We start from the raw sequence: 26013 nt of genomic DNA on the forward strand, positions 1-26013 counted from the left end.
AAAGCCAAAATATTTCTTCTACTCATTAATAGCAACAGTCTTTGGCAAGACAGATGCCAAAAAACCAGCACTTTTCTGATTCACTGGGTCCCATCACATGGTCTGTTATTATAGGTTTCATGGGGAGTCAACAGCCTGGTTGATTTATGGGCAAGGGAAAATAGTCTTCATGACAATCCATATTTACATTTAAAAAAAAAGTCTCTAAAATATCTCTTTGGAAAGTACCAAATTTCCACTGTAAGGTACACAATCCTTATCACATTTTGATGTCTCCAGGTTCGGCGGTCTCCCCATGGACGGCATCTGACAACGATAACGTTTTTTTATTTCTTAGTGGTACCTATGAAAATTATGTGTGTTACGAACGATGTTGTCTTAGATGTGATGAGATCTAGTACCTAGTCGTTAGGTCTGCATCAGGGCTCAGTAAACGTTTCTGTAAAGGGTCAGAGTGGAAATATTTTCAGTCTCGCGGGGCACACTCAACTTTGCATAATAGCAGTCGTGGACGAGACAGAAGCGCGTGAGCGTGGCCTGGCCGTGTTCCAGTGAAAGACTCTAGAAGACGGCGATGGGCCACATGTGGCCCATGGGCCATACTTTGCCCTATTTAGCGTGCTGTGAGAGTGGACCCAGTGCACACTCAGGGGACACTGGGCTTGACGAGGTACCCCTGACGGGCACCAATCTGTCTCACTCTCGGTCTTTCCCAGTGTCACATCTCGTCTACAGCAGGTGCTCAGTCTGTGTCACGGAAGGCTGAGGTGACTGGCCATGCTTCAACTCACAGGCATCAGGGCGCCTGGGTGGCTCAGTCGGTTAAGCATCTGCCTTCGGCTCAGGTCATGACCCCAGGGTCCCGAGATCGAGCCACACGTCGGGCTCCCTGCTCAGTGAAGAGCCTGCTTCTCCCGCTGTCCTTCACCCCACTTGTGTTCTCTCTCTCTCATTCTCTCTCTCTCTCTCAAATAAAATAAAATCTTAAATAAAAATAAACTCACAGGAGTCATCACATGGAGACTGCAGGCGTGGGGAACACAGACTGTGCAGGTGAATTCGAAGAGCCTACATAGCTACTTCCGTGGGGACTTTTTTTTTTTTGTCCCTTTTGTCAAAAATTTTGAGCACGGTTTGGATTCCTGTAATCACAATTTAAGTGAATCAGAGGAGTTAACAGTTCACCAAAAAAAGAGCAGCGCAGCAGACCCTATCAGAGCACTGGCTGTAAAGTACAGAGCTGGGTGTGAATCCCAGCTCCCCCCTTGACAACTGCTGTATGGCTTCCTCTTCAAGAGCTCTGAACCTCAATTTTTTCATCTGCAAAACGGGGACACTGCCTACCTCAGAGTACTGTGAGAATTTCAGGAGTAGATGCATGTATTCAGTGCTCGACACGTGTGAATGTTGGCTTCACTAAAGCTTCCACTGAAGTGATTAGTCATATAAAATATGCACGATTCATTACATAGATAGCATTTAGGGACCCAGACGATATTTAGGCACCCAGGACAGTGCCTGGCACACAGTATGCTCTCAATAAAAAGTATGAGTTACCGTTATTTTATTTTATTTTTTAATTAACCAGAATTCTCAGGGAATGAGCTGTCCTACTTAGCGAATCAGAGAATTGCTACAAATCGTTATTTGTTTCACAGATAGAATATCAAGTATGTGAGAACAGAAAGGGATTTGAAAGATCACCTGGTCTAGGGGTTCATAACCTAAGGTTGCAGAGAGTGGACAAATCCTGAAAAACATAGGAGATTTCCTTTACTCGTTTGATATGTTATTTTTTGCTGACATTGGTCAAAGCCATGATGATAATGATGACAGTGATGATGTTTGCACGTGTATTTTCAGAAGAAGATTCATAGCTTTCTTCACATTCTCAAATGGGGCCAAGATTCCAAAAAGCTCAAAAATCTAGTCCAACATTCCATTTCGCATGTAAGACTGGAAACCTGGAGGTAACTGAGCTGCCGAAGCTCCCTGTTTGGTAAGAGAGTCAGATTCTGAATCCGGTTCTCCAGACTGCCAGTCAAGTGTCCTTTCTAGTACATTATGCTTTTTCTTAATTTCTGGGTAATTAATAGCACTAGAGTGTATACCTCCAAAATCACAGCTCTGCACATTTTCTTTCTCAAGTAGGTTCCACACCCAGCATAGACCTCAAAGTGGGGCTTGAACTCACAACCCTGAGATCAAGACCTGAGCTGAGAACAAGAGTCAGATGCTTAACTGACCAAGCCACCCAGGCGCCCTATGGCTCTGCACTTTTACCTAAGGCAAGGCCTTTAACCTGAGCCTGTGACTGCCCAGGGAACATACCCTACCTTAGGCGGCTACTGGTCACCACCCTCCAGCACATCAGCACAATCGCGGCTCAGCAGCCCCGCATCACACCTGGATGGAAGCAATGAAGGGAGGAGGAGCTGGCTGGTGGTCATCAGTACAGTGTTGACTTCCACTCCCCGTTACCCCTGCCAGCGACTACAACTGCAGGCGTTCCTACAGCACCAAGTCTCAATCTTCAGTGTGCACTGAACACGATTAAAATATTGGTGACAGGACGTTGCCCATTCAAATTCAGGAGGTCGGAGACTAAAAATCGGAATTTTAGTGAGTTTTTCAGGAGACCGAAAACCTTTGCCTGAGCTCACCTTCTTGCCTAAGCCCCCCAGTATTCATTGAAGAATTCTTTTTCCTGTTTGCTGTAGAGCCACACAGAAACTCTGGATCTTCATTCCCAACACTGGGTTCTCAGCATCCTCAACCTTAGCTGTAGATGGTCCAGCAGGAAGGGCTGATTGCGGGTAAGCGCGCAGAGCTGGCTCTGAGTAGCCCACAGCTCTGCTATTGCTTAGAAGGAAAATATTTGGCAATAAGAGATTCTTGGAATTTATCTGAAGGAAACCATCAAAATGCTGCTGTTTTTATATATAAAGATGTTCATTACAAAAAAAAAGATGTTCATTACAGTGTTAATTATACATTATACATTAAAGCAACGAAACTAAAAACCCTGGAAGAAATGAAAACAAACTTCTAATAGAAAGGGATTATGTAAACTCTGATAAAGTCATTTGATGCAGTATTATGCGACTGTTGAAATGGTGCTTGTAAAACTGTTCATAATAATATGGGGAAATGTTTATTTTATAATGACTAAAATTTTACGATGTAACAATTGCATATATTAAATGTTCTCAAGTAAATAAAAATGCTTTGGAAAAAGTCTGGAAGGAATTGATAAACCCTGATGAGATTACCGGCGATATTTAGGCAGGCAATATCAAAGAGTGGATAAGCATACCAGCTTTGAAGCCAGACGGACCTGATCTGGAATCCAGTCTGACCACTTACTAGCTGTGTGACTTGGGCTGATGCGACCTTTCTTAGCTTCTGCTTCCTTCCCTGTGAAGTGACAGTTAATATGGGATTCCTTATGGGGGCGCTCTAAGGAGAAAGTGGGGTCGTGTATGGACAGCACTTAGCATAAGGCCTGACATATGGTACACATGCTCACAGAAGAGTGGCAATTATTATTATTATTATTATTATTATACTTGTCCTTTCCATAATAGAAATAATTGCATAATGAGAAAAATATTTTGAAAAACATATGAGCTGTTTTTTATTATTTTTTTCCCCTCCTTGAAACATGGTACAAAGGGGATGAGGGACAAGGAGCATCTGATTGGCTGAAGATCCTGGTTGACTAGGGTTTGTTGCCCTTCAGGACTGGGCCCCATTTGGGGGGACGGCCTCGAGGGCACAGATCCAGAAGCTGATGTCCATGTCCCATCATGGTCTTACCACTACTACACTCACGTTTAGCTGCAGATTTTCCCAATCAGTTCTTCAACTGCCCAATGGGGTCATGGACACCAGTCCTCGAGGTTGTACAAGGATGTTCAGGGGAAAGACGTTGAAGACAGGGTGACGGCCATTTGAAAAGCAGGAGGAACACTTGTCCATGTGAAGGACATTCCTCTCACGAGTTGTAAATGGCCGCACTGAGGGCGGGCTGAGCGGTTGCCGGTTGGGAGCAGCGAGGCCACACTCTCTCTGCTCTCTGAGGCTACGTCCTCATCTCAGTCCAGCAGATGACACTGGTACCAGTGGTCAGCAAGACCATTTAATGGGGGTTCCCAACAGCCATTTTGTTCTAGTCCTGACACATTTCAACTTCCTTTCTTTCAACAACTATGGGATAGGATGCGTCCTCAATAGCATGGGACCTGTGATCTGGACTATGATAAAGACAGACCTCAAAAGAACCCACTTTTACCAACATCCTTTCTCTTTTGGAAGGTGTCTGTGCTAGGGGATGGGGCAGTATAGTTTCTGGCACTGTGTGTGATATCTTTGTTAAAATATCTTATCTCCTATTTTAAAGACCTAATATTCATGCCTGGAAAAGTGAGGAAGAAAGTGTGACGTGTGCAACCCTGCATGTTGTCAACCGGCTTCATCCAAAGATGGAGCTCTCCTCCATGGTGCTCCCCTGAGAGACAGAAGGCCTCAACTTCATCTACAAATACCACGGAGCAGGTCAATGATCCACAAAGCATCCTCCGGGTGTAAGTGCCACCCACCGAGTAATGTTCCTAATAATGAACATTAAACTGGCTAAGCCTTTTCTTTCCCAACATTTTCCGATACAAGTCCAGCCTGAACTGTGTTCTATATTAGGTTCCACATCCATATAGCCCACATTTCACTGGAACTTGTCAATGTCTTATATGCTAATGACTCTGCCACTATTCCTTGGTTTTCACGCTGAACTCTGAGATCTGTAGGTTAGAGACTGGAGAGATCAGTGGGGTGACTTCTGGATACCACTTGCCTCAACTTATGGATACTGCTTGACTTTCTCAGAGAACACCTTTCTAGGCCGTGCAGACCCCAGGATATATTAAACCTCACAACAAATGAACACTGTTCAACCAAAGACCTTGACCAGTTTATGAAGAATGTTCCCCTGGTTCAAAGAGGTGAGTAAATGTTGAGGAAAAACCATTCCCTTTGAGCTAGATACTTTCCTTTGAGAATTAAATCAACTGGCAGTGAGCTAAACCTTAAAGATTGAGGTCAAGAAATACTTGACTCTAAGAAAGGAGATAAAATGATGATTTGAAGCCTTCTGGAATTTAGCAGGGTTTTTATATCATTTCCACAAACATGTTGATACAGAGGTGAATAAGGCATGATTCTTTCTAGGAGCTTAGAGTCTAAGGAAGAGAAATGCAATAGAATCCATTAATTTTAATATCAAGCAGAAGAAAAAAGCAATTTTGGAAAAGTACTGAGAAACACAGGAGGACACAGAGTGTAGTGTTCTAGATGATTCTTCAGAAGCTACAATTTCAACCTAGAAGCAGCCCCTTAAACACCCAGGACACCAACCAGGCACCTCACTCTTTTACCCCCTGCTACAAAGTCGATGCATCCCTCCTTTTCCTTCTTATAGGCACAAGGGGAAATTTCCAATTTAATAAGAGACAAGTTGATTTTTTCTCCAAGAGGCTTCCCCTGGGTTCCAACCACAATGGAGCCTCTGGGAGAAGGACTCAGGAGCACCTGCTCCCTCAGGGGAAGGTGACATCTTCTAGGAAGAAAAAAGTTTTGCTTGCGGAGGCTGTTTTGTTTTATCTTGTTTGTGTGTGTGTGTTAAATGTCTGTGCTGGCAGCTAAAACAGGCAGAGGAAACCACCTCTTTCTTTGAGCTTCAAAGTCTGGAGTATTTTCCATCTCCTCACCTGAAATAACTTCCTTCTTTTTGAATCCCTCAAGGTCCGGTTGAAGATCCACTTCCTCCCAGAGGCCTCCCCTGACATCCCGGCCCTCTTTCACATCTTTTAACTCCAGGGGCACCTCCAGTTGGACGTCCGCTAGCTGGTCCTTAGCGGGCTGCCTTGCAGTGTCTAGAATGTGGCAAAGCTTTCCCATTTATATTTATAAAGCTTGGCAGATATCGTCTCTTCTGAACATCAAAGTATCAAACTAAGTCCCGAATCTTAGGCCCGTGCTTCTCTCACTTTGGGGTGGAAAAGTATGTCTCCTGGGGTCAGGAGACTGGGGTGGGGGGTGCTAACTCCCACTTTGGCAACATGCTTGACCTATGACCCTGCAGAAACTGTGATCGGGTTGCTCATGACAAGATCCAGAATTGTTAGGAAGATCACAATAATATTTGTAGTGGCCCATTACTCTACGTCTTCTCTCGGCCAACTTGATTTTTAAGTGTCTTGACAGCAGAGACCAATATCCCAACAATGCCTGGAGTTCTGCCTTAAGCAGAGTTGGTGCTCAATGAATGAATATAAGCACCCAGAAGCATTAGAACGTACCAGTCTTTTTCTGCCCAAATCCCATCTGTTCTTCAGTCCTCCATGATGGCAACTGGAGAGCCAAAAAGACCGTTCAGAAAAGAGATTCTAAGGGAGAGAATTTCTAGGCAACTTCCAAAGGGAGCATAAAGCCCAGATGATGGAATCAAGGCCCACGCCAGCCAGCAATGAGAAGATTTCCTGAGCAGGCAGCGTGGCCCGCTCCTTTGCCAAGAGCCTGGCTGCTCTGCGTCCTTCGAAAACCCATTACCAAATCATGGCAAGCGAAAGTTAATTTTAAAAAGGGAAATGATTTATGTGCTACAGGAATAAAGAAGTGACAGAAGCAGGAAAGCTTGCATACATTTCATTTTTTGAAATTAGACCTATAATTTTTTCATTAAGGGAGGATGCCAAGTTGGGAAAGCCAGTGCGTTCGAAGCAGAAAATGAGAGAGAGGTGTACAATCAAAGTCCTGTGAGCCCGTGCCTTAGAAAGAGCCCATGTAACACGGAGCAGTTTACCGGCTGCCCCTTTCAACTTGCGGCTCTTACAGGGCTCCAGTTGGTATCTGCTCCTGTGATGGGGTGGGAAGCATCACTCTGGCCGCGTGTGGAAGAGACCAGAGGGCAGCAAAGGCTCCATCAGGGGGACTGGTCTAATACAGACAAGCGAGGACAGTGGCTGGCATCAAAATCTCCTGATCCCATCCAGTGGTTTTCAGATTTTGAATCTTCCCGATCATTCCTTTCCTAACCACTCCTACACACACTGATCTCTCTAAATCCTACAGAACCCTTTGTAGGTTCATGGTCTAGTGAGCTGGTGGTCAGTTAATCAGTTTCTAGGCAGCTGGATCTCAGGAAGCTGGAAAGCTCTTTCTGAGCCAGGTCCAAGCTGAAAGGCAATCTAATATAACTGTTAAGAGCATGGACGCTGAGCCAGACTGTCTAGGTTCAAACCCTGGTTTTGCCACTTGATAGCGAGGTAACTTTGCTGTGTTGAAGTGTCCTTAACTGCAAAATGGCGGAGGGCAAGGATACTGACACACGGTATGTGTATATCCATTCACGCATTTAGCCAGTATTTATTACACACCTTCTACGTGCCCAGTCTTGTTCTGATCCCTGCGTACGCGGTAGTGAACGTGCTCTGAAAGAGCTTACGTTATAGCACCGGCGGGGATGGGGGAGACGGACTATAAACATATAAAGAAACAACTATGAGAGTTAATTTCAGATAGTGATAAGTTACGGGAAGATAATTCTATGTTGGGTGATGGGGTGGAGCCAGACTTGTGAAAAGGGGAAAGTCAGAGAACACTTCTCTGGGGAGCAGACATTTGAGCTGAGGCTGGAATGATGAGAGGGAGCCAGACCCAAGATATCTGGTGAAACACATTCCACGCAGAAGGACAAACAAACAAGTATTTCTGGAATGAGCGGATGTTGAATGATTTTTAGTAGCAAATGATACCTCAAGTCCCCAGGAGTCTGTATAGGTATGAAATAATTTTGTAAATGTTTTTTGAGGAACCACTATGGACTCGACATGTGGTTAGGGTTATGTCGGATGGCGCGAGAGATACAAGAAGCTTTAGTTAATGAGGAGTACTTAAGTAGTACTTGCCATGTACCGTCTACAGGCTTGAATCCTCACAGCTCTGTGAGGTACGGTCTGTACCCACGACATACGGTCCACGGCCATCCCATATTTTCCCAACCCTCTCCCCACATACGACACTGTAAGATCATTAGGAGTATAAATTTTTCTGTCTTGTCCATAACTATGTGCACAGGGACAAGAACAAGACTTGGCACACAGTAGGTGTGTAATAGATATTGGGGGAATGCGTAAATGGACAAGAACGTGCTGTGTGTTAGGCACTGTGGCGGACTCTCGGCATCCCCAGACAGCCTCTCCTACAGTCCAGGGAACTCTAATCAATCCAATTCCCTTGACAGGATAGAATGAAGGGGTATAGAGGGTGTCTTGGGCATCAGGAGGATTTTAAAAATCAAGTGAATACAGACTTATTCTGAACTTCATTCTACCATCCTTCGCCCTAACTAGCACTTTTGCCTGTGATTTTTCAATGACCTGGTTCTTTCTTGTGTGTGTGTGTGTGTGTGTGTGTGTGTGTGTGTGAATTGATAAAAATACCTGTTTCACCCTAGAGAGGAATATGTTAATCTTGCTAATGTAATGGGATATAACTTTCTTGTTTTCCTAAATGAAACGCTAGGCGAAATATTAGCCAATATAGGCACAAATCCTTTCTTCTGGAGTGAACAAGAGTTTATTGTACCCATGAGTCCAAATAGTTTTTAATAAGCCATTGAGTCCCCTCAGCTACAAAAAGAGTCCAGAGTTATTTTAAAATATCCTTCCAGGTTCCAAAAATAGAAAAGAAATTCATGAAGCCTACCCATTCCATATATCCTGACTCTGAAAATTAGTTTACAGTAACAACATAAAAATTCTGTTCATTAATCCTCAAGAGAGATGTACCCTAGCTTCCAACACCTCTGCCCAAGGAGGTCTGCTCCTCAGCCCCTCTTTGTGTCTCAGTGTCCTGCAAGCCAAGGCCATATGTTAATCATTAGAGGTCCTATCGAGCACATCCAATATACCATTACCAGCAGATTTATTTGGGTTCAGTTGACTCCACTGTGTGATTGAACTTAAACACTCCTCTATCCCTCCTTGGGCTGCACGTGCAACAAAGAGAAGGTACCAAGCATGGTCTTGGTTAGACCATTCTCTAGCAATAAACAGAAGCTCTAGAAAATTTCCAAGACAAAGCAGTCCTCCAAGAGAGACCTCTGGAGGTTAAGGACTTCTGCATAACTAGCAATATACAAGAAGCCCGACTCCTTTCCCACTCAGCTTCAATTAAAGAGAAACATCTGCCTCGTTATCATCTGGGAGATCGGTGGGCACGGCAGGCAGGCAGGCAGGCAGGCAGCAAAAGCCTGAATGTGGACAGGGGCCAGGAACAAGGCCATTTGATCATCGAAATCCACTGTGACCATGAAACCTACTTTGGCAAGGAAAAAAAATGTTTACTCACTTACAAATTCCCATGATCCTTAACAAAACAACTGCCTTTCCTTTCATTTCCAGCAAAACATGTGATGTTTAGAGGGGAAGAGGCAGAGTCCAGCTCGTCCTCTATGCTTCAAAATAATTTTACACATCCTGAATTTTCTTTCATAAGAAGTCAAGGTTTCACCCTCTCTTCTGTTTCCTTTCCTCCCTTGGCTTTTTCTTCTTTTCTCTATAATGTCATTATTTCACGCAACAGGAAAACAGAAAGGGAAAGTTCAGTGCAGAGACAGAGAGGCTTCTGAAAAACAGAACGTATAAAGTAGAAAACTTTTCCATTAAGGTTCTAGGAAGAGTCCCAGAGCCTTAGAGAAATGATTCCTTTGTTATTTACAGAGCGAGATCAGTTTGGATGACTGTGAGTTGTCCAAGGCCTAAGATTCTAATAGAACAGTAGAGAATCTTCACTGATCAGGAGGGCTGTTTTTTTAATCAAGCACGTACAGACTTAGTCTAAGCCCAGTGATGAGCTATTTCTACCCAGTTTGAAAGACGGGATAAGTGAGGGGCCTTACGTCACTTGCCCAGAGGAACAGCGAAGCAGACAGGTAAGCCTTGATTTGTACCTAGCTGATTGGTAAGCCTAGCACGTTTACCCCTGGACTGTGCTACGTTCCCTGCACTTGAGTAAAGGACATGTTTTGATACTACGGAGCCACTGTCTCCCTGAGGGTCAGAGCTCATGGTTTCCTGCACTTGGACCAAATGCCAAGATGGTAGCCCATCTCATCTCTGCTCTTTTCAGGTGAATTACCACATTCTTCCTTTAATCCCATCCCATTCCTTGGTCAAGGAACACCCCCCGTCCCCAAAACACACAGCCCCTGACTCCAAAGAACTTAAAAGCACGACTTATGTCTCTTCGCAATTCAAAACTCAGACTAAAATAAGCCATATCTTCTATTATTTTTTTAATCAACCACATCTTAATCCACTTAGTTTGACCCACCTTTAAGGACTGATTTCATCTCATTTATATATATTGGGTCCACCTCACATCCCTCCGATAAAAGCTACTACCTTAAAGTTATCCATTCATCTGCTGTACTGTGGATTTAGCTGTCAACGCTTCGCACGTGTGAAATCAACCCGTGTGATATTGAGGTAAACACTGCGCATTACAAACTGATGGACATTTTCTTGTTCTACCAGCGGAAATAGACAAAATATTTGCACGTGTGTCTGTTTTCTCTACAGCACAGAAAATAATACAATATACATGACGGTATGTGTTTTACAAAAGAGGAATCAAATTATAGAAAGAGGTAAAAGCAAGGTGGGGGTGGTTGAAGAATACCTCATGTTCGGAGACTCTAACAGGACAGTGGGGGCAAGAATAATGCGTAGGGTAAAGATTTTTACGAGAAAAACTGTCATTCCTGATTCACTTTCCCTCATTATTATTATAATCTCATTTCCTAATTGCATGTGCAACACAGCCAGTCTTCACAATGCTTTCATGGGGAGTCCGCTGCTTTAGTTTTAAAAATAGTCGATTCTCTTGTGCTGAGAAAAGAGCACACCGCCTTTAAGACCATTGTAACTGACAAGATGGAAGGATTCAGGCAGGATGTCGAGGCTGAAGCTTTTCAATCACCTGCCATTAATATGATTCAATTTATGCTTATGTCATAGGTTTAGACGTTGCACAGCGCTGTAAAGCCGGGAAGGGACTTGAATAAAATACAGGGAAGAAAGCAGATGGTACGCTATCAAAACCCTTCAAGCCTAAAATAACCTTTCCCAAGTAAGGAGGATAGTTAATTAAACCCAGGATATATTTACTCTATTCTGAATATCTCAATGTAAATAAAAATCAAAATGACACCACTGTAATGTGGGACTAAATGATGAAATTTCATCTATTCTATTTTTCTTTAATAGTTTCTAATCAAACTTTTCATTAAACAGCTTCATAAAATTCCACGGAGAATTTATTTATAGGGATTCACTGTAGATTTAAAAGCCTTACTTTTATTATTCAATTAAACTTGTTATTCAGTGGACAACATTGCAACAATGGGGGGAGGGAGGAGGTGTCTGAGCAGTTGGGAAAGGTGGTCACATAGAGAAAATGTGGATCATCCCTGCCCAGGAAAGCCCAGTTCCAGTTCCAGAGCCACCGCCTGGGTTTGTCTCAGCCTTGGTCCACAGACTCACATTCATGTCCCCCTGGTAGAGAGGGCAGCAGACCATTTATTAAAGGTAAACAAGCCTAGGGGAGGCCGATAGTTGACCCACGGTGAGGGCAGCCATTCCCAACATGGAGAGTCAGGACATGAATTATAAGTAATCTAGGTATTCTCAAAATTTTCTATTTGCCTTTCTCCCCTATCCTTTAAAACAAGACCCAGTCCTGCCTTTTTCATGAAGCTTTCCCTGACCCCTCCCATGATCACCCCCCACCACCCCCCCCAACCAGCCCCACTGCTAAATTCCTCCTGTGCTTGCTTTCTGCAACACTCACCAAATACTTAATCATTGACTTTCTTGTAACATTAGTTAACCTTTCAGGTGCATTAATCCTGTCTTCCCCAATTAGATTTTTAAATCCTCCAAACAAGCAAGAACCGTGTTTTATTTATCTTTTGAACCCCCTCTCCTGCCCCCACTCCATAATCCCATTTAATAGAAGAAAGCAAAAAACATATTAGTTAATAAAATAAACATTATTTAATCATAGGAAAGCAGACACTGTCCTTTTGAGAAGGGCCTTGTAGGTACTTTATGGCAATTTATGAATTTCATGTGTCAAAGGTGTAGCTGCTAAATGCTATAAACTCTTTGCCATCAGCTCCACCATTCATCCACCTGGTGATATGGCTAATAAAATTTGATTTTTACAGCCTAGGCATACTGTTACCTAAATTACATTTGACCAATTACTGAAGTCACCAAACGTGTGGTACAGAATATATACTGTGTAGAAAATTCATCTGTGGGCCCCCTGGCACTCGCGGTAATCTGACAGAAGTGTTTCGGTCATCTGGCAGTGTTTAATATTAGGAACATTTGTTTAATGCTAGTCACTAATTAAATTTATGTTCTTCTACCAACTGTTAGTTGGTTGGAGAAACCCAACCCCACGTTTTAACAAACCCTTTAACCCATGTTGATTTCAAATACAACCAGTTGGAGGTTTAAAAGGGTGTTCTCTGGAAATGTAGATGGAGGACCAAGAGTGGAAGGTGGGGGAGGGATGTTGGCGAAGGTGTTCAAATCAGGTCAAAAATAAGCTTTCTGCGGGGGGGCGGGGGGGGGGCGGTTCACTTACTAAAACGAAATATTACATGAAGTACAAACTATTTGAAGTACGAACTCAACTAAAAGAAAAGCCTAATATTCTAATTATTAAGCTAGCCATCTAGAAACTCTTTTAAGGGTACCTTTACTTCAAAAGAAAGTTTCCACTTTAAGAGGCTGGAGAAGAAAAACAGCATTAAAATTAGGTTTACCAGAAGACAAGTTCAGGAAAACATTCAAAAGTCAGATGCTTGTGTTTGTGAGAACATTTAAAACTAATTTAGGAACTCTTAACAGCCATTGTGATCACTGTTAAGTTGGAACTTCTTTCTATTACCAATTCCAGACGCAACAGCTTTGAAGCTCAATGACTAATAACTCTTAAATTAGCCAAAAAGGTTAAAACATTTTTCATCCTGTTACATCGTGATACTCCAACTCTGACTATTCTTAAATGAGGGAAAGCATTCTTTCAGTTTTATTTTGTGTCAGGAATTTACAGACCTCTTGAGTGGCAAGCGGGACAGAGGGCTTGGGAGTAGGGGATATGGGGGGAAAAATCCCTCACAACAAGTATTAAAAAGGGACTATTTGATCTGAAAAGAGAGGGTATTTTTTGAAAAGATGTATTGGATACATTCATCTACTTGAATACAACGGTTATCTGAGTATTAAAAATATGACACTAAATTCTTCTTGGAAGAAGGGATAAATAACTTGTATAAACACTACTATTCTCTTCTAGACTGATGGTCATTTGGTAAGGCAGAGTTGTGAAAAGCATCCAAAAGAAAGTTTATAAGGAAAAAAATTGGCATGTCCAATGAGCCGAGGTCCCCTTCCTCTTTCCTCCCTTCCTTCTTGGATCATTCCCTCACCCTCACCCCTACTTACAAGCCCCCTGCAGCAGGGGGGTCAGGAATAATCAGAGTAGAGAGGCCAGAGGGGATTTCCCAGACCATGCTGAGGCCTGTAACAGTTAAGCAAAATAATCTGATCTGAATAATCCACAAACTGGGGATCCTTGGGAAAACCTTAGCCGACAGAATCAAGGAATGTTCCTACTCAAAGGGACCCCATCAATTCTCTCTCTGGAATGTGGGTCTCAGCCTCTTCTCTGCCCAGGTCCCCATGAGAGATGAAGCGTGAGTCAGCCATCACACTGGTCACCCCATGATGGCAAATCCCAAAGAAGGGGTAGGGTAAGGGGGGGGTGGTCTCATGCCTCTGTAAGTACAGGAATTTCCAAGGAACATGTCTAGCTTGATAAAGCACCCCCAGGGTATTCTGATATCCCTGCCCAGCCTGTTGAGAACCACTGATATGATCCAATCTCTTCAACAAACAGATGAGAAACTGAAGATGTGAGAGATGTGATCCTGGCTTGCCTCCAGCCATTCACTGCATCAGGCAAAGGCTTCTAAACCTATGAGATATCTTCTCCTGTGCTTCTATCTATAGAGACACGTGACTGATCAGCTAGGAGAGATGCAGATAAAATTATGTGTGCATATATCCATCTTTGGGGGGCACAGTGTATAAAGATATATATATAGATAGATGGATATCTGAATCTCTCTCTATATCTATATATAGATATCTGAAAATATTATATATATATAAATCTATACATATTTTTATACACTGTGCCCACCAAAGATGGATATATACATGTATCCATACATGTATAGGAAAAATTATGGGGGTAGGGATGTATGTATCTATCATCAATCGATCTGTTCACCTTATAGTACGGAAGTGGTGACAACTGGTGCATTTTTATAGTTCCTTATCACACTGAAAAGGGAGTGATCAGTTAAAAAAGTCAGTATCTGAACAGCTAAAGCCTTTTAAGACAGAACGAACATGAAAGTTTCCTGTCCCAAAGTCCAATCTCAAGGTCAACCAAGCAACTTCAGACCCTACATTGAACAACAAATTCTAAATAATTACCCTTTACCCTGGCAAACAGAGGTTGCCCAGGAAGCGACGACGCTTTATGCCGCAATACTTTGGGGGAGGGGAGGGGCGGGGTGGCCCATAGAGCTGGTGAAAATAAGCCTTGCTCCCCATCACTGCTCTTCACAAGAACGGAAAACAAGGAAACACACACGCAAAAGTTTCATCTAGGAAACAAACGAAAAGACTCACCAAACTCATCGCATATACTTTCATTTTCAATGAGAGTCGGGTGGTCAAAGGTGTCCCGACAGTACAGGATCTGAGGGTTCTTGCTGACCACGGCGATGCCCCCCAGGGCTAACGCAAACTGGTCCGTCAGAATGGAAGATGGCTTATCCTGGATGCGCTTCAGCATGGACCGGTACCGGCAGTACTGAGGGTAGCTGAGAACGATCACGTTCGTTTCTTCCTCGTCCTCCCCTAGACAAACAAGAAAACACTTCCGTTACCCTCTTCCCTCCCACAAAGAACTGTCATGGCCATGGCATAATTGCAATGATCACTCTGGTTTGGTATGAAAACGTGTCTTCAGGGAGACCCTGATGCCAGTTCATCTTTCTCCCAGTGTGGGGAACACCGGCATTCTCCCAGCCCCACCTCGCCAACCCAGTTCCACTAAAAAAGCCTCGGCTTACCGGCAGGGAAAAGAAAAGTGGAGAGAAGAAAGAGTCAGGGTGACCTTATAGACAGATTAAGCAAGGTTTGGGTTATCAGCAAGCAGCAGAACCAAAAAGACTGTTTTTGAAAGAGTCTGATGTATATTTCAAGCATTAAAGTCATCATCACAGGAAAAATCAGAATTTTGTTGAGCTTCATTCTACATGGTTCCAGAGTCTGCTCTTTTTTTTAGATTATATAATCTTTCAGTGCTAGAAGGCCCTGGAAAGGTCATCTGGCCCCAGAGAGACGTCCATAAGTTCAAACAGCATCATCATCTAATCTGGTGGTGGGTAGGGCTGTCAACAAATATTTCGGGTTCTCTTTATGGTCTTGTGGAAAGACCCTGCTTCCTGACCCATTAGAGTCAAGTGGCCCTGTGACTTGTTGCGGCCAATAAAATAAGACAGAAGTGAGTAGCGACTTTAAGGGCCAGTGTTTGACTGACAACCCTCTCTCTTTCCCTCTGTGCTGGGCCCCTGTAATGATTCAGAATGCAGCTGTGCTGCCAGTCAAGGTCTTGGAGCGAGAGTCACACGGAGCAGAGCCCCTCGTTGGTCCGAAATGGACATAGAACCCAAGCACAAAGGAAAGCTTTGTTGTTTTAAGTGAGGCTGTGATCTGGGGGTTTTTGTTTTTGCAGCATGATCTACCCCGACTTGATTGATACATCCACCTTCCTTGTCCTCCCCCCTTCCCATGCTCCCTATCTTCTAATGGCCCTCAAACCCATCTGGTAACTTGGCACAACTCAGGGAACCATGCTGAGAGGACTCCCCAAGCGTCCTGTGACAGCTCCATCAGAACCAACTTCGCTCAGAACATTTCAGCGACTTTCACGAAGCTCCCTTTTACAGTGATCTTACCGCTTATCTGCACCTCACGATATTAAGTGCTTATTTATAAGAACCAGATTCAGCCTGCAGGACCCCTTCCTTCATCTTAGGCTTGAAAAATGGCAAAAGCTCCCCTTGGGTAGCCCGACACCTGCATCATGTCAAGCCGCATTTCAGCTCCGTGACCTAGTCTGCCACCACTCTCCATAACCACACCATCAGGACGGTTTTAAGCAGTTCCCAGATATGTCACTGGCTTATCCAAAGGGAAAACACTCAATATTCTGAGCCCTTACCATGCTGCAGGGAATTACACAAGACAGTTGTTAAGGATACCAGCATTATCGTGGCCATCTGGTAACCAGTGGGAGACAAATGAGTAAGGACAGAACAAATGATGGAATAAAACCAGTACCAGTGGAAGGTGTGCATGTGACCTTCTCAGATAGGAGCCAATACCCAGATGAATTTCTAATTATGTTCACTTAGTTCCTCAGGCTGGAGGCTTCTTCGAGAATGGAGATGTTTAGCTGCTTTCAAGATGACATCTTCTAACAGTTTACATTTCTCAGACTCCTGCCCGGCCTGTGGGTAGCCACTTTGTCAGCTGGCATATTTAATTACAAGGAAATATGTTTACATTGAATACAAGTCCCCCAATGAAGTTCAGTTTTTAAATGCTGATATACATTCCAAGACATTTCAGTTTGAGATTTTTACCGCAGACCAAGACACGAATTCACACTTTGGGTTCAAATCAGTGCTTTCTAGAGAGTTAAAGCACACAACGTTTGACTGGAAATATTCACCAAACATCATGAGAACTCCAGAATACCTCAGTCCTATTCGAAGAAGCAGCCCCCAAATGTGTCAATGGTATTACTATCTTCTCCTTGTCCAAGACCCCGCGGATGACGGAGAGGGGCGTAACCACGAACCCCCAGGGCTCGTGCAGCACGCTCAGCACCGAAGGCCGTCTCCTGCAAGTAGTAAATATCGTGCAAATGGGCACACAGCATCCACAGTCCTGTCTCGGTTGTGCTATTGGCTTTCTGTACTGGGGAGAAGGCTGCGCTAGTTTCTCCAAGTTCTTGAAATGAGATGAAGTTCTGCTTTTCAGGTTGAATGATGGCAGAAGAATGGATGTTTCAAAGTTCATTTTCTAGCAGAAGATGTCACCTGGATGCTTGGGAGCATTTCACTTCCTTCTCGTCCCCTCATTCTCCTCCAGCTTATCTCCGACCATTTTTCATGATAATGCCATCTCTAACCTCTTCTTAATTCTCTATTCTGGATGCAATCAGCTCCCTGGCTACCTTTGGTGCTTAGAAATGACCTGGGCTTTTTTGTTTGCTGGTTTTTGGTTTTGTTTTCTCTTCACCTCATCCTAGCTCGAAACATGTATCCTTCTTTCTTCATGCAGTTCCCAAAACACAAGCCAAGCCATGAATCTGCTTTCTGTTGGAAGAAAAACCAGCAAGTTCCCTCTGGTTCACATCCTGGACATGTGTCCTCTGATGTCTATTCATTCTGGAGACAGTATCTCTCAGAGCACTCCTGGGTCTGCCCTCATGAGAATCACATAGGGTAACTGGAAAAAGGCAGACTCCAGGGGCCCATCCAGAACGACTAACTCAGAATCTCTAAAGTGGGGGCCCAGGAATTTACGTTTTTAACAAGCTTCCAGGAAACTCACGCACATTAAACTTTGAAACTACTACCTCTGAGTCTGACTTTAGCTTTTTACACAGACTTTAGTAATTTATTTAGTTTGGGTTCTGATCTCTCTCTTCCTCTGTCTGTATGTATGTGTGTGCATATATATGTGTATACACACACACACACACACACACAGATCTTCCTCCCCTTTCGATGGGTTTATGTCCTGACAACACCTTGTCCGTTGAAAACATCCTAAGTTGAAAATGCATTGAATACATCTAACCTACCAAACACCGTAGCTTAGTCTAGCCTACGTTAAATGTTCTCAGAACACTTACATTGGGCAAAATCCTCTAACACAAAGTCTATTTCCTAATAAAGTATGGAATATCTCATGTAATTTATTGAATCCTGTCCTGAAAGTGAAAAGCAGGACGATTGCGGGTACAGGATGCTTGTGTGGGACGTTCACCCTCATGAACACGTGGCCGCCTGGGAGCCACGGCTGGGGGCGATGCCCAGCACCACGACAGGATCGAGCCACGTATCACCAGCCTGGGAAAAGATCCAAATTCAACGTACGCTTTCTACCGAGTGCGTGATTGCTTTTACACCATTGTAAAGTCAAGAAATTCTTAAGTCAAAACGTCACAAGTTGGGGTTCCTAAGTATATATCTACTTACCACCTGTTTTCAGGTATATCTTTCTAGCCGAACCCCCACTGTACCCAGAACAGAATCTAGGACCAAATTCCCTTCTCCTCGCCACCCTCCCAGGATTGTTGCAGGTAGCACAGGAGACAGAAAATCAAAAAAGACCTTGTAACCCAAAATAAGAGGACAGAGGGACTGTTTGTTTAGAAATACTACCATGATTTCCGGTACTGATAGGAAAACACAGAAATTTACACAGGTCTTTCACAAAACACATCTCTTTTGCTCCTCACAACAATCCTATTCGTAGGATTACTGCTGGTGAATACCCTCCAGTTCAGAGGTGAGATAAGAGGCTCAGACACCCCAGGGACTAGTCAGGGCTCTCAAGGAAGCAGAGGGTGACGGACGTGAGACTGTCACCCAGTCTTTTAATTCCAAGTTTGAAGGGCTTTTCATTATGACAAAATGTCACAAATACTAATAATAGCAACATTATTATGATCATTAAGGTCATACTTTGATTTCTCTTCCTATGTGGGTGTGGTTGAAAGAAAATCTTTGTTTATTTGACATCTTATTATTATTAGAGACTTAACTAAGGTACAGTATTGGGGATGAGGATGATGGCCTTTGGTCTCATAAAATATGAAACTTCTGTGTCATCAAGGACTGCACAACTCTGTCAGTTATAGGTCAGAATTCCACCCCAGTTAAGTTAGCTTGTCGTGATTTTGGGACACGGCAATTCACGCCACCATGATTTAAGAGTAGGGACCCATCTTTTATGCACAGTGGTCCTCCCCTTATCAGAGGTTTCGCTTTCTGCAGTTTGTGGTCAACAGCGTCTGGAAGCAGACGATCCTCCTCCTGACACATCATCAGGAGGTCAGTCATAGCATAATGTGATGTCACAGCGCCTACGTGATTCATTGCACTTCCTCTCGTCACTCAGGCATTTTATCATCTCACGTCACAGGAAGAAGGGTGAGTATAGTACAATAAGGAATTGTGAGAGAGAGAGAGACTGTTTTACTGTCCAATTTTACTATTAGTTATTGTTATTAATCTCTTCCTGTGTCTAACTGAGAAATCAAACTTTTTCATAGGTTGTATGATTAGGAAAAAACAGTACAGATAGGGCTTGATGTTATCTGCAGTTTCAGGCATCCGCTGGGAATCTTGGACTGTATCCCCCATGGATAAGGGGGGGTACGAGGTATATCTCCTTTCTACTTTCTACTCACGTGATAGGAAATAAAGCCAACTTTAGGTTGTGCAAGCCCAGAACCCCTCCGCCTCCTGAACCTCTCCCATACTAAGAGGCTAGAGGCCATGTTGGGGCCTGGTTTAATGTGGCAACTCTTAATAATACCAAAACAAAAATTATGATAATTTTGTTCCTTGTGAAAAGAACCCTCCATTTGGACCAGAATTTTGGCATTGTTTAGACAGAGGCAAATTTCCAACCTAACAATTAGACATGCCCAGAGGAATCGCCTTTAATATTTACGGAACAACAACAAAAGAAACCCCCAAAAAACCAGACAAAGCCCATGAGACCCTCACGACTGCTAAGGAAATTAACAAAGCATTCTAAGTGAGAGTAAAGAAACCATCCAGAGTAAAGGTGAGACCTGGAAGAACCAACAATTCATCTAGGGTAAAGTTTCTCTGAAGATACCTGAGGGAAAATTTACCCTAGATGAATTTAGGTAGACATGCTTTGTTAACTGGAGAAATATATATATATATATATATACGTATATATATATACGTATATATATATATATATATATATATATATACGTATATATATATATATATTTTTTTTTTTTTCTCAAGACAAAGCATGGTCACCTTCACATGAAAAGTATGTATAACAGAGAATTAAATGATGAGTTTGGAAGAGCTTTCCAGATCTAAAATTCTATGATTCTATAACTTTCCCCTAAGCCTTTGCATTAAATTACCTTCTTCCTCATATAGCTACAAAACTATTAAATTGTTCAACAGCTGTCATATTTTATTTCGCCCTAGTATACTAAGAAACAAATAGCCAAACAACCCTTTCAAGAATTCTTATTTAAATTCCTCAGCTACTTCTTCCCTCCTTATGCATTTCATGTCCATATAAACAAACCCTCGTACCCATGGAACTGACTCCACCAATAAATGCTGCGTAGGACATTCTCCCCTTTCCGATTCATAATAGGTCTAGCAGATAAATCTAAGAATGAATAAAGAATGGATAAATTGCACGTTTGCTTAGCAAAAGACAAAGTGTTCCTGGAACAAAGATTTTCTTTCAACCCCACCCACATAGGAAAAGAAATCAAAGAATTACCCCAAGGAATCTTACTCTCACACACTCTAGTCAGCGGTAGTTGGCTGGGTTATGTAGGCAGTACTTGATTTCTGTCAACAGAAAATGATCAGCAACAAATTGTTGGTACCAAGACTAAAATTTTAAGCCATATTCTGATATTCTCTTAAAATGTCATCCCATTCCTCAATTCCCCCCTCCACCAAAAAAAAAAAAAAAAAAAAGTGAATATGCCTATTTTTAAATGAAATATTCAAAGGGAATAAGAGACCCAAAATTACTAAACCTCATTTCAACTTCAATGAGAAGAATTTTGCCTATTAAAAGTTAATACCTAAAGTACACTGCTTGTAATGCTCAACCAAAATTACTCTAATCCTGTGCTTATATCATAATTACACGTTTTGTTAACCTCTCTCAATGTCAATTTTTCACTTATTTATATATTTTCAAAGTCCAAAACAGAATTCCACAGAGAAACTGTAATTATAACGCGAGACTCCACCCAAGCTTTTCAAACAGTAACTGTATACCATTGCTTTAATCCTCAGAGTTGGGCTGGGAATGGGGAAGGGGTGGGGGGGAGAGGGTAAGAGCAGGCATTCATTCTGAATAGCACGTTGCTCAAGTTGTCTTTATACAAAGAGAGATGCATGAAATAGCAAACACAATGAATTAATGGAGCATTGACTTTCAAATATCCATAATGCTATTTTTTTAAAAATAGATAATGGTGGCCAAATGCACAGGAGACTGAAAACATAAATTCCGGAGGAGAAATCTGCTTTTATCTTTTACACAACATTTAGAAATGTAACTTTCTTTTTCATTCGGTGGGGGGGGGGTTGCAGAAGGGAAGGCTTGTTTCGGAAACATCACACTATTATGCTTACTGAAAACCACTATAATCTACTTCTAAAATCGGTAAGCTTAAAAAAAAAATCTTAAAAAAAAATCTTTGCACCAGGATTTTATAGAGCCTGGTGGAAAAAGTATGCATGTTCCTTCCTGCACCTAATTACCTCAACTGAAAAATCTGCCAAGTATTTTGCCCTTTAGTTCTCTTAATCGTATTAGGGCAAATGCATTTGGATGCCAATAGAAACAAACATTTAAAGATTTTCACTTAAAAGATTCCAAATATGTATGAAGGCCACGCTTGAGACACAAAGTCCCCAGTCCTTCAAAGACGACATAGAGTGTTGTTTTTTTTCCCCAAGCAAATATGAATTTGCTCATGTTATAAAACTTGATGTCTAGTTTTGAGACAATTTAAGTAAAATAATGTCAATACGAGAGGTTCTTACAATGATTTATGCTTCTTTCTGTTACTTTATTACATTAGGCATTCCTTTCTCAAAGCTTTATACTTTTCACCGCGCTCCTAGCAACCAACCAACGGCGAAGCATCAACTTTATGTACCTGGCACTAGTCCAATTCTTACTGCTATTGACAATTATACTGAAGTTTCCATTTAATTGCTGCTCTGTTGTGACACTGAATATTTGTCATAATTAGGCATTTCCTATTTTCTGTCCATTCATTTTTGATTATTACCGAAGAGGAAATTTTTTTTTATTTCAGAAAATCTAAGCATGAAAATCCGACAGATAAGAGCAGCTACAGCTGTTACTATCATTACCAACATTGTAACATGCAGCAAAAAAAAAAAAAAAAAAAGAGAGAGAGAGAGAGAATATAATTTCTCGGAAGGTAATTTTCCTTTCAGTCTAAGTGCTCTTATTCATCTTACAGTTACTCAATGATTTCCTGTTCTAATTACAGGACATTATACAGAAAGACATTTGTAAAAGCAAAATGCAGCAGCATATGACTACGTAGCTTGGATTGGTTGAAAGTGTTTAAAATTCCAGAGTTGTTCATCAACTTCATCAATGCCTGGACGCAAGTCCGTGTAAGTGTGTAACGCGTGCTGCCATATTTCTACATCTCCCCTAAGGCAGTAAGCTTAGTACCCAAAGTAAGTACCCATCAAAGGGGAAAATACATTTGCAGTTAAACTGATGTTGAAGAGTTGGGGTGGGGGAAGATGGGTTGTTGGTGGTTGTTTTTTTTTCCCCCCTCATCAAAGCTGTTAAATTGGAGGCATGCCAAGACAAGGAGTGGAAAGTATTAATAATAAAAATAAATTAAATGCCTGATTAAAAGGGAGAGAGAACAAGATTCCATCCGGAATAGAAATGAAAATGCCACAAACTATTTCATAAAAACATACTGTGACGTAAATTACACATCAGTATTGCACTGTTGTGGTTATTTTGAGAAATGGTTTGTACTGTAAGTCAGCTGGTACCACCCCGCCCTTGATGATTTTGTAATTCTCTACACAGTAAGCAAGCGGGGCAGCCCTGAGATTGCTAAGACAGAAAACAGACCTAGCCATAGAGAGCTGGCAATAAAAAGATAATGTACTTTTAACATAACAGAACAAGAAGATTGGCTTTATTAACTAAAAAAACGACTTTAAATGGTCCCCAGCTTGCCATTTGTTTTGATAAATGGAAAGACAGATCTTCCCGAGATAGGCCACGAAAACATCACCGGAGAACTTATAAAAAAGAAAATGTGGGAAACTATCTCCGTGCGTGGTTGTAAACAGAACAAAGAATATTTCAAATGTAAAACCCGGGCTTTTAACTCGCTGTTTCCCAAAGCCAGACACCTCAGATACATGGACGCACACACACAAAAATATGTATTAGGACGTTCGTATTGGCTTTTGCCCTGACTGTTGCTTCCTCACTCCTAAAAGAAAACAATACCAGGCTGAACTAAAACCAAACACAGCCATCGCTCTGAGTAACAAACGAACCCCCTGGGAAGCCAGCCAGCTCCACCTCCAAGGTTCTCCCAAGTGGTCACTGAATTCTCAGCCACATTCCGGAGCCACTCTGATTTTGTTCTGAGAGTTCTGCATCTTATTTCCATAGGGCTCACATCAGCTGAATGCGAATGTCACCCATGACGGTGGTTACGCAATAAGTGTCTCTATTCTTTAGACCACGTGGCCAGACTGACAAGTAGGGAAAGTGGTGACCACGTTTGGAGCAGGACTCTAAGAGGCCTGACCTACCTAACTCACCCCCCCTCACACACGTCAGGCTATGGTTAGCCAGTCTCCCTCAGTATAAATGAATTTCAGTATCTGAAGAAGAAAATATAAAGGACCCTTGAGAACACCAGGGAGCCAAGGCTTAGACAAAATTTCCCCTACTCTAAAAATTGTGCCAAAAGTTTTCTCAGAGATTAACTTACACATTTATTTATTTACTAGTGGTCTAGGTAAGGCTGTTATATTGGATTTGAACTTCGTTAAACTCAACCTTTTCTTGGCTTACGAGGAGCTACAACTGAGATCCGGTCAGCCCTGTGGTGACCATGACAAAGTTGTTGCAAGAGAAGAAAACCTGACCTTTAGTCCAAGTGGCTTTAAAAATCATAATAACTTCTGCCATCTTTCCCCCTGTAAGTCTATATGGCTTTTTATTTTCAAGTTGTACTTTATGCTTACCATCCTTGCAAGAACCACAATCCCGCTACGCAGCCGCTGTATAAACCCTTTACATCTGAGAGACCCCCCCTGAGCCCCCACACTCATGAATAAACCTCATTAAGGTGTGATACAGGACAGATCAACAGCAAAATAATTAACTTCCACACATCAGTCTCTCCACATGTAAAATCCGAGTATATGCCTTAGCAGAATGACCGATCACTATTTGCCACGACTTTCATGGACAAGTAGTCAACACCGATCAGGCTAAATCTCATAAATGCAACATGGTTTATATTAGGGGAAAAAAAACCAACCACATGTGTATGGAGAACTAAGCACCAAATAGTGCAGGACTGACTAATATTGATTACTTAATGCCAAGCATTTTGAAGACATTTTATACATATAGATATGCGTGTGTGCAGGTAATGGATAGGACGTCTATTTTCATGAAAACTGTGTGGCCCTTAAAAATAGCGAAATTCAATAACTTTCAGGGCATGCAAAGATTCCGTTACACTGAGTGAAAAAAAGTAAGGTATGAAACAATATATTCAAACCCATGTCTTTTGTTTAATAGCATTACTGAGATATAAGTCACACACCAGACAATTCATTCGTTTAAAGTGTACGAGCTTTTAGTATATTCACAGAGTTGTGCATCCCTCACTACAATCAAATTCAGAACATTCTCATTCTCCCCAAAATAAATTCTGAAGCCTCTTGCCCCCACATCTCCCTGCCCCTCACCAGTCCTAGGCAACCGCCTAATCTACTTCCTGTCTCTACCGACGTGCTTATTCTGAACATGCAATAGAAACAGTATCATACGGTATGGGCATCTTTGTCAAGTGTATCAGTATTTCATTTATTTCATTTATTTGTATCAGTATTTCATTTATTTCATTTATTTTTATTGCTGAGTAATATTCCATTTTATCGATACGCCACATTTTACTTATCTGTTCCATCAGGTGATGAGACATTATTGTTGTTCATACTTTTTGTACTATGCATACTATTGCTGTTGACATTTATTTAAAGGTTTTCACGTGGACATATGTTTTTATTTCTCTTATGCGTATACCCAGAGATGGAATTGCTGGGTCATACGGTAATTCTATGCGCACCCTGTTGAGAAACTGCCAGACTGTTTTCCCAAGAGGCTGTGCCATTTTACGTCCTCTCCACCAGCGTATGAGGGTTCTGGCAACTCCACAGCCTCCCCATCATTTGCTATTTGATAGCCATCCTAGAGGATGTGATGAGGTATCCCATGTTGTTTAGTTTAATGCTTCAAAGTCATTCATAGTAGATGAATGCCTGTAGGTTATGAGATTATCCGATTATTTTCCCCTTGGTTTGCCTGCATTTTAACCATCTAATTTTTTTTTTTAAGATTTTATTTTTATTTATTTATGTGACAGAGAGACAGCCAGCGAGAGAGGGAACACAGCAGGGGAGTGAGAGAGGAAGAAGCAGGCTCCCAGCGGAGGAGTCCGATGTGGGACTCGATCCCGGAACGCCGGGATCACGCCCTGAGCCGAAGGCAGACGCTTTAACGACTGCGCCACCCAGGCTCCCCTAACCATGTAATTTTTTTAAAAGATGGGAACCTCTGGCAAGTGTATATGAAACTTCAAGGGATCTCAAATAGTCAAAACAATATTGAAAAAGAACAAAGCGTTAGGACTCATACATTCCTGTTTAAA

The 26013-nt window shown here is 42.2% G+C and overlaps 1 protein-coding gene across 1 annotated transcript in view; it reads right to left on the reverse strand.

Annotated features, from left to right (window-relative positions):
- ARID5B (AT-rich interaction domain 5B) overlaps nt 1-26013 on the reverse strand; it is a 176433-nt gene that overhangs the window by 74602 nt on the left and 75818 nt on the right. The window contains exon 4 of the mRNA XM_026504293.4: nt 14838-15068. Coding sequence (XP_026360078.2) covers nt 14838-15068 — 231 coding nt within the window. The remainder of the gene's footprint in view (nt 1-14837; nt 15069-26013) is intronic.

The sequence above is a fragment of the Ursus arctos genome, unplaced genomic scaffold (assembly GCF_023065955.2).
Source record: "Ursus arctos isolate Adak ecotype North America unplaced genomic scaffold, UrsArc2.0 scaffold_7, whole genome shotgun sequence".
Classification (NCBI taxonomy): Eukaryota; Metazoa; Chordata; class Mammalia; order Carnivora; family Ursidae; genus Ursus; species Ursus arctos.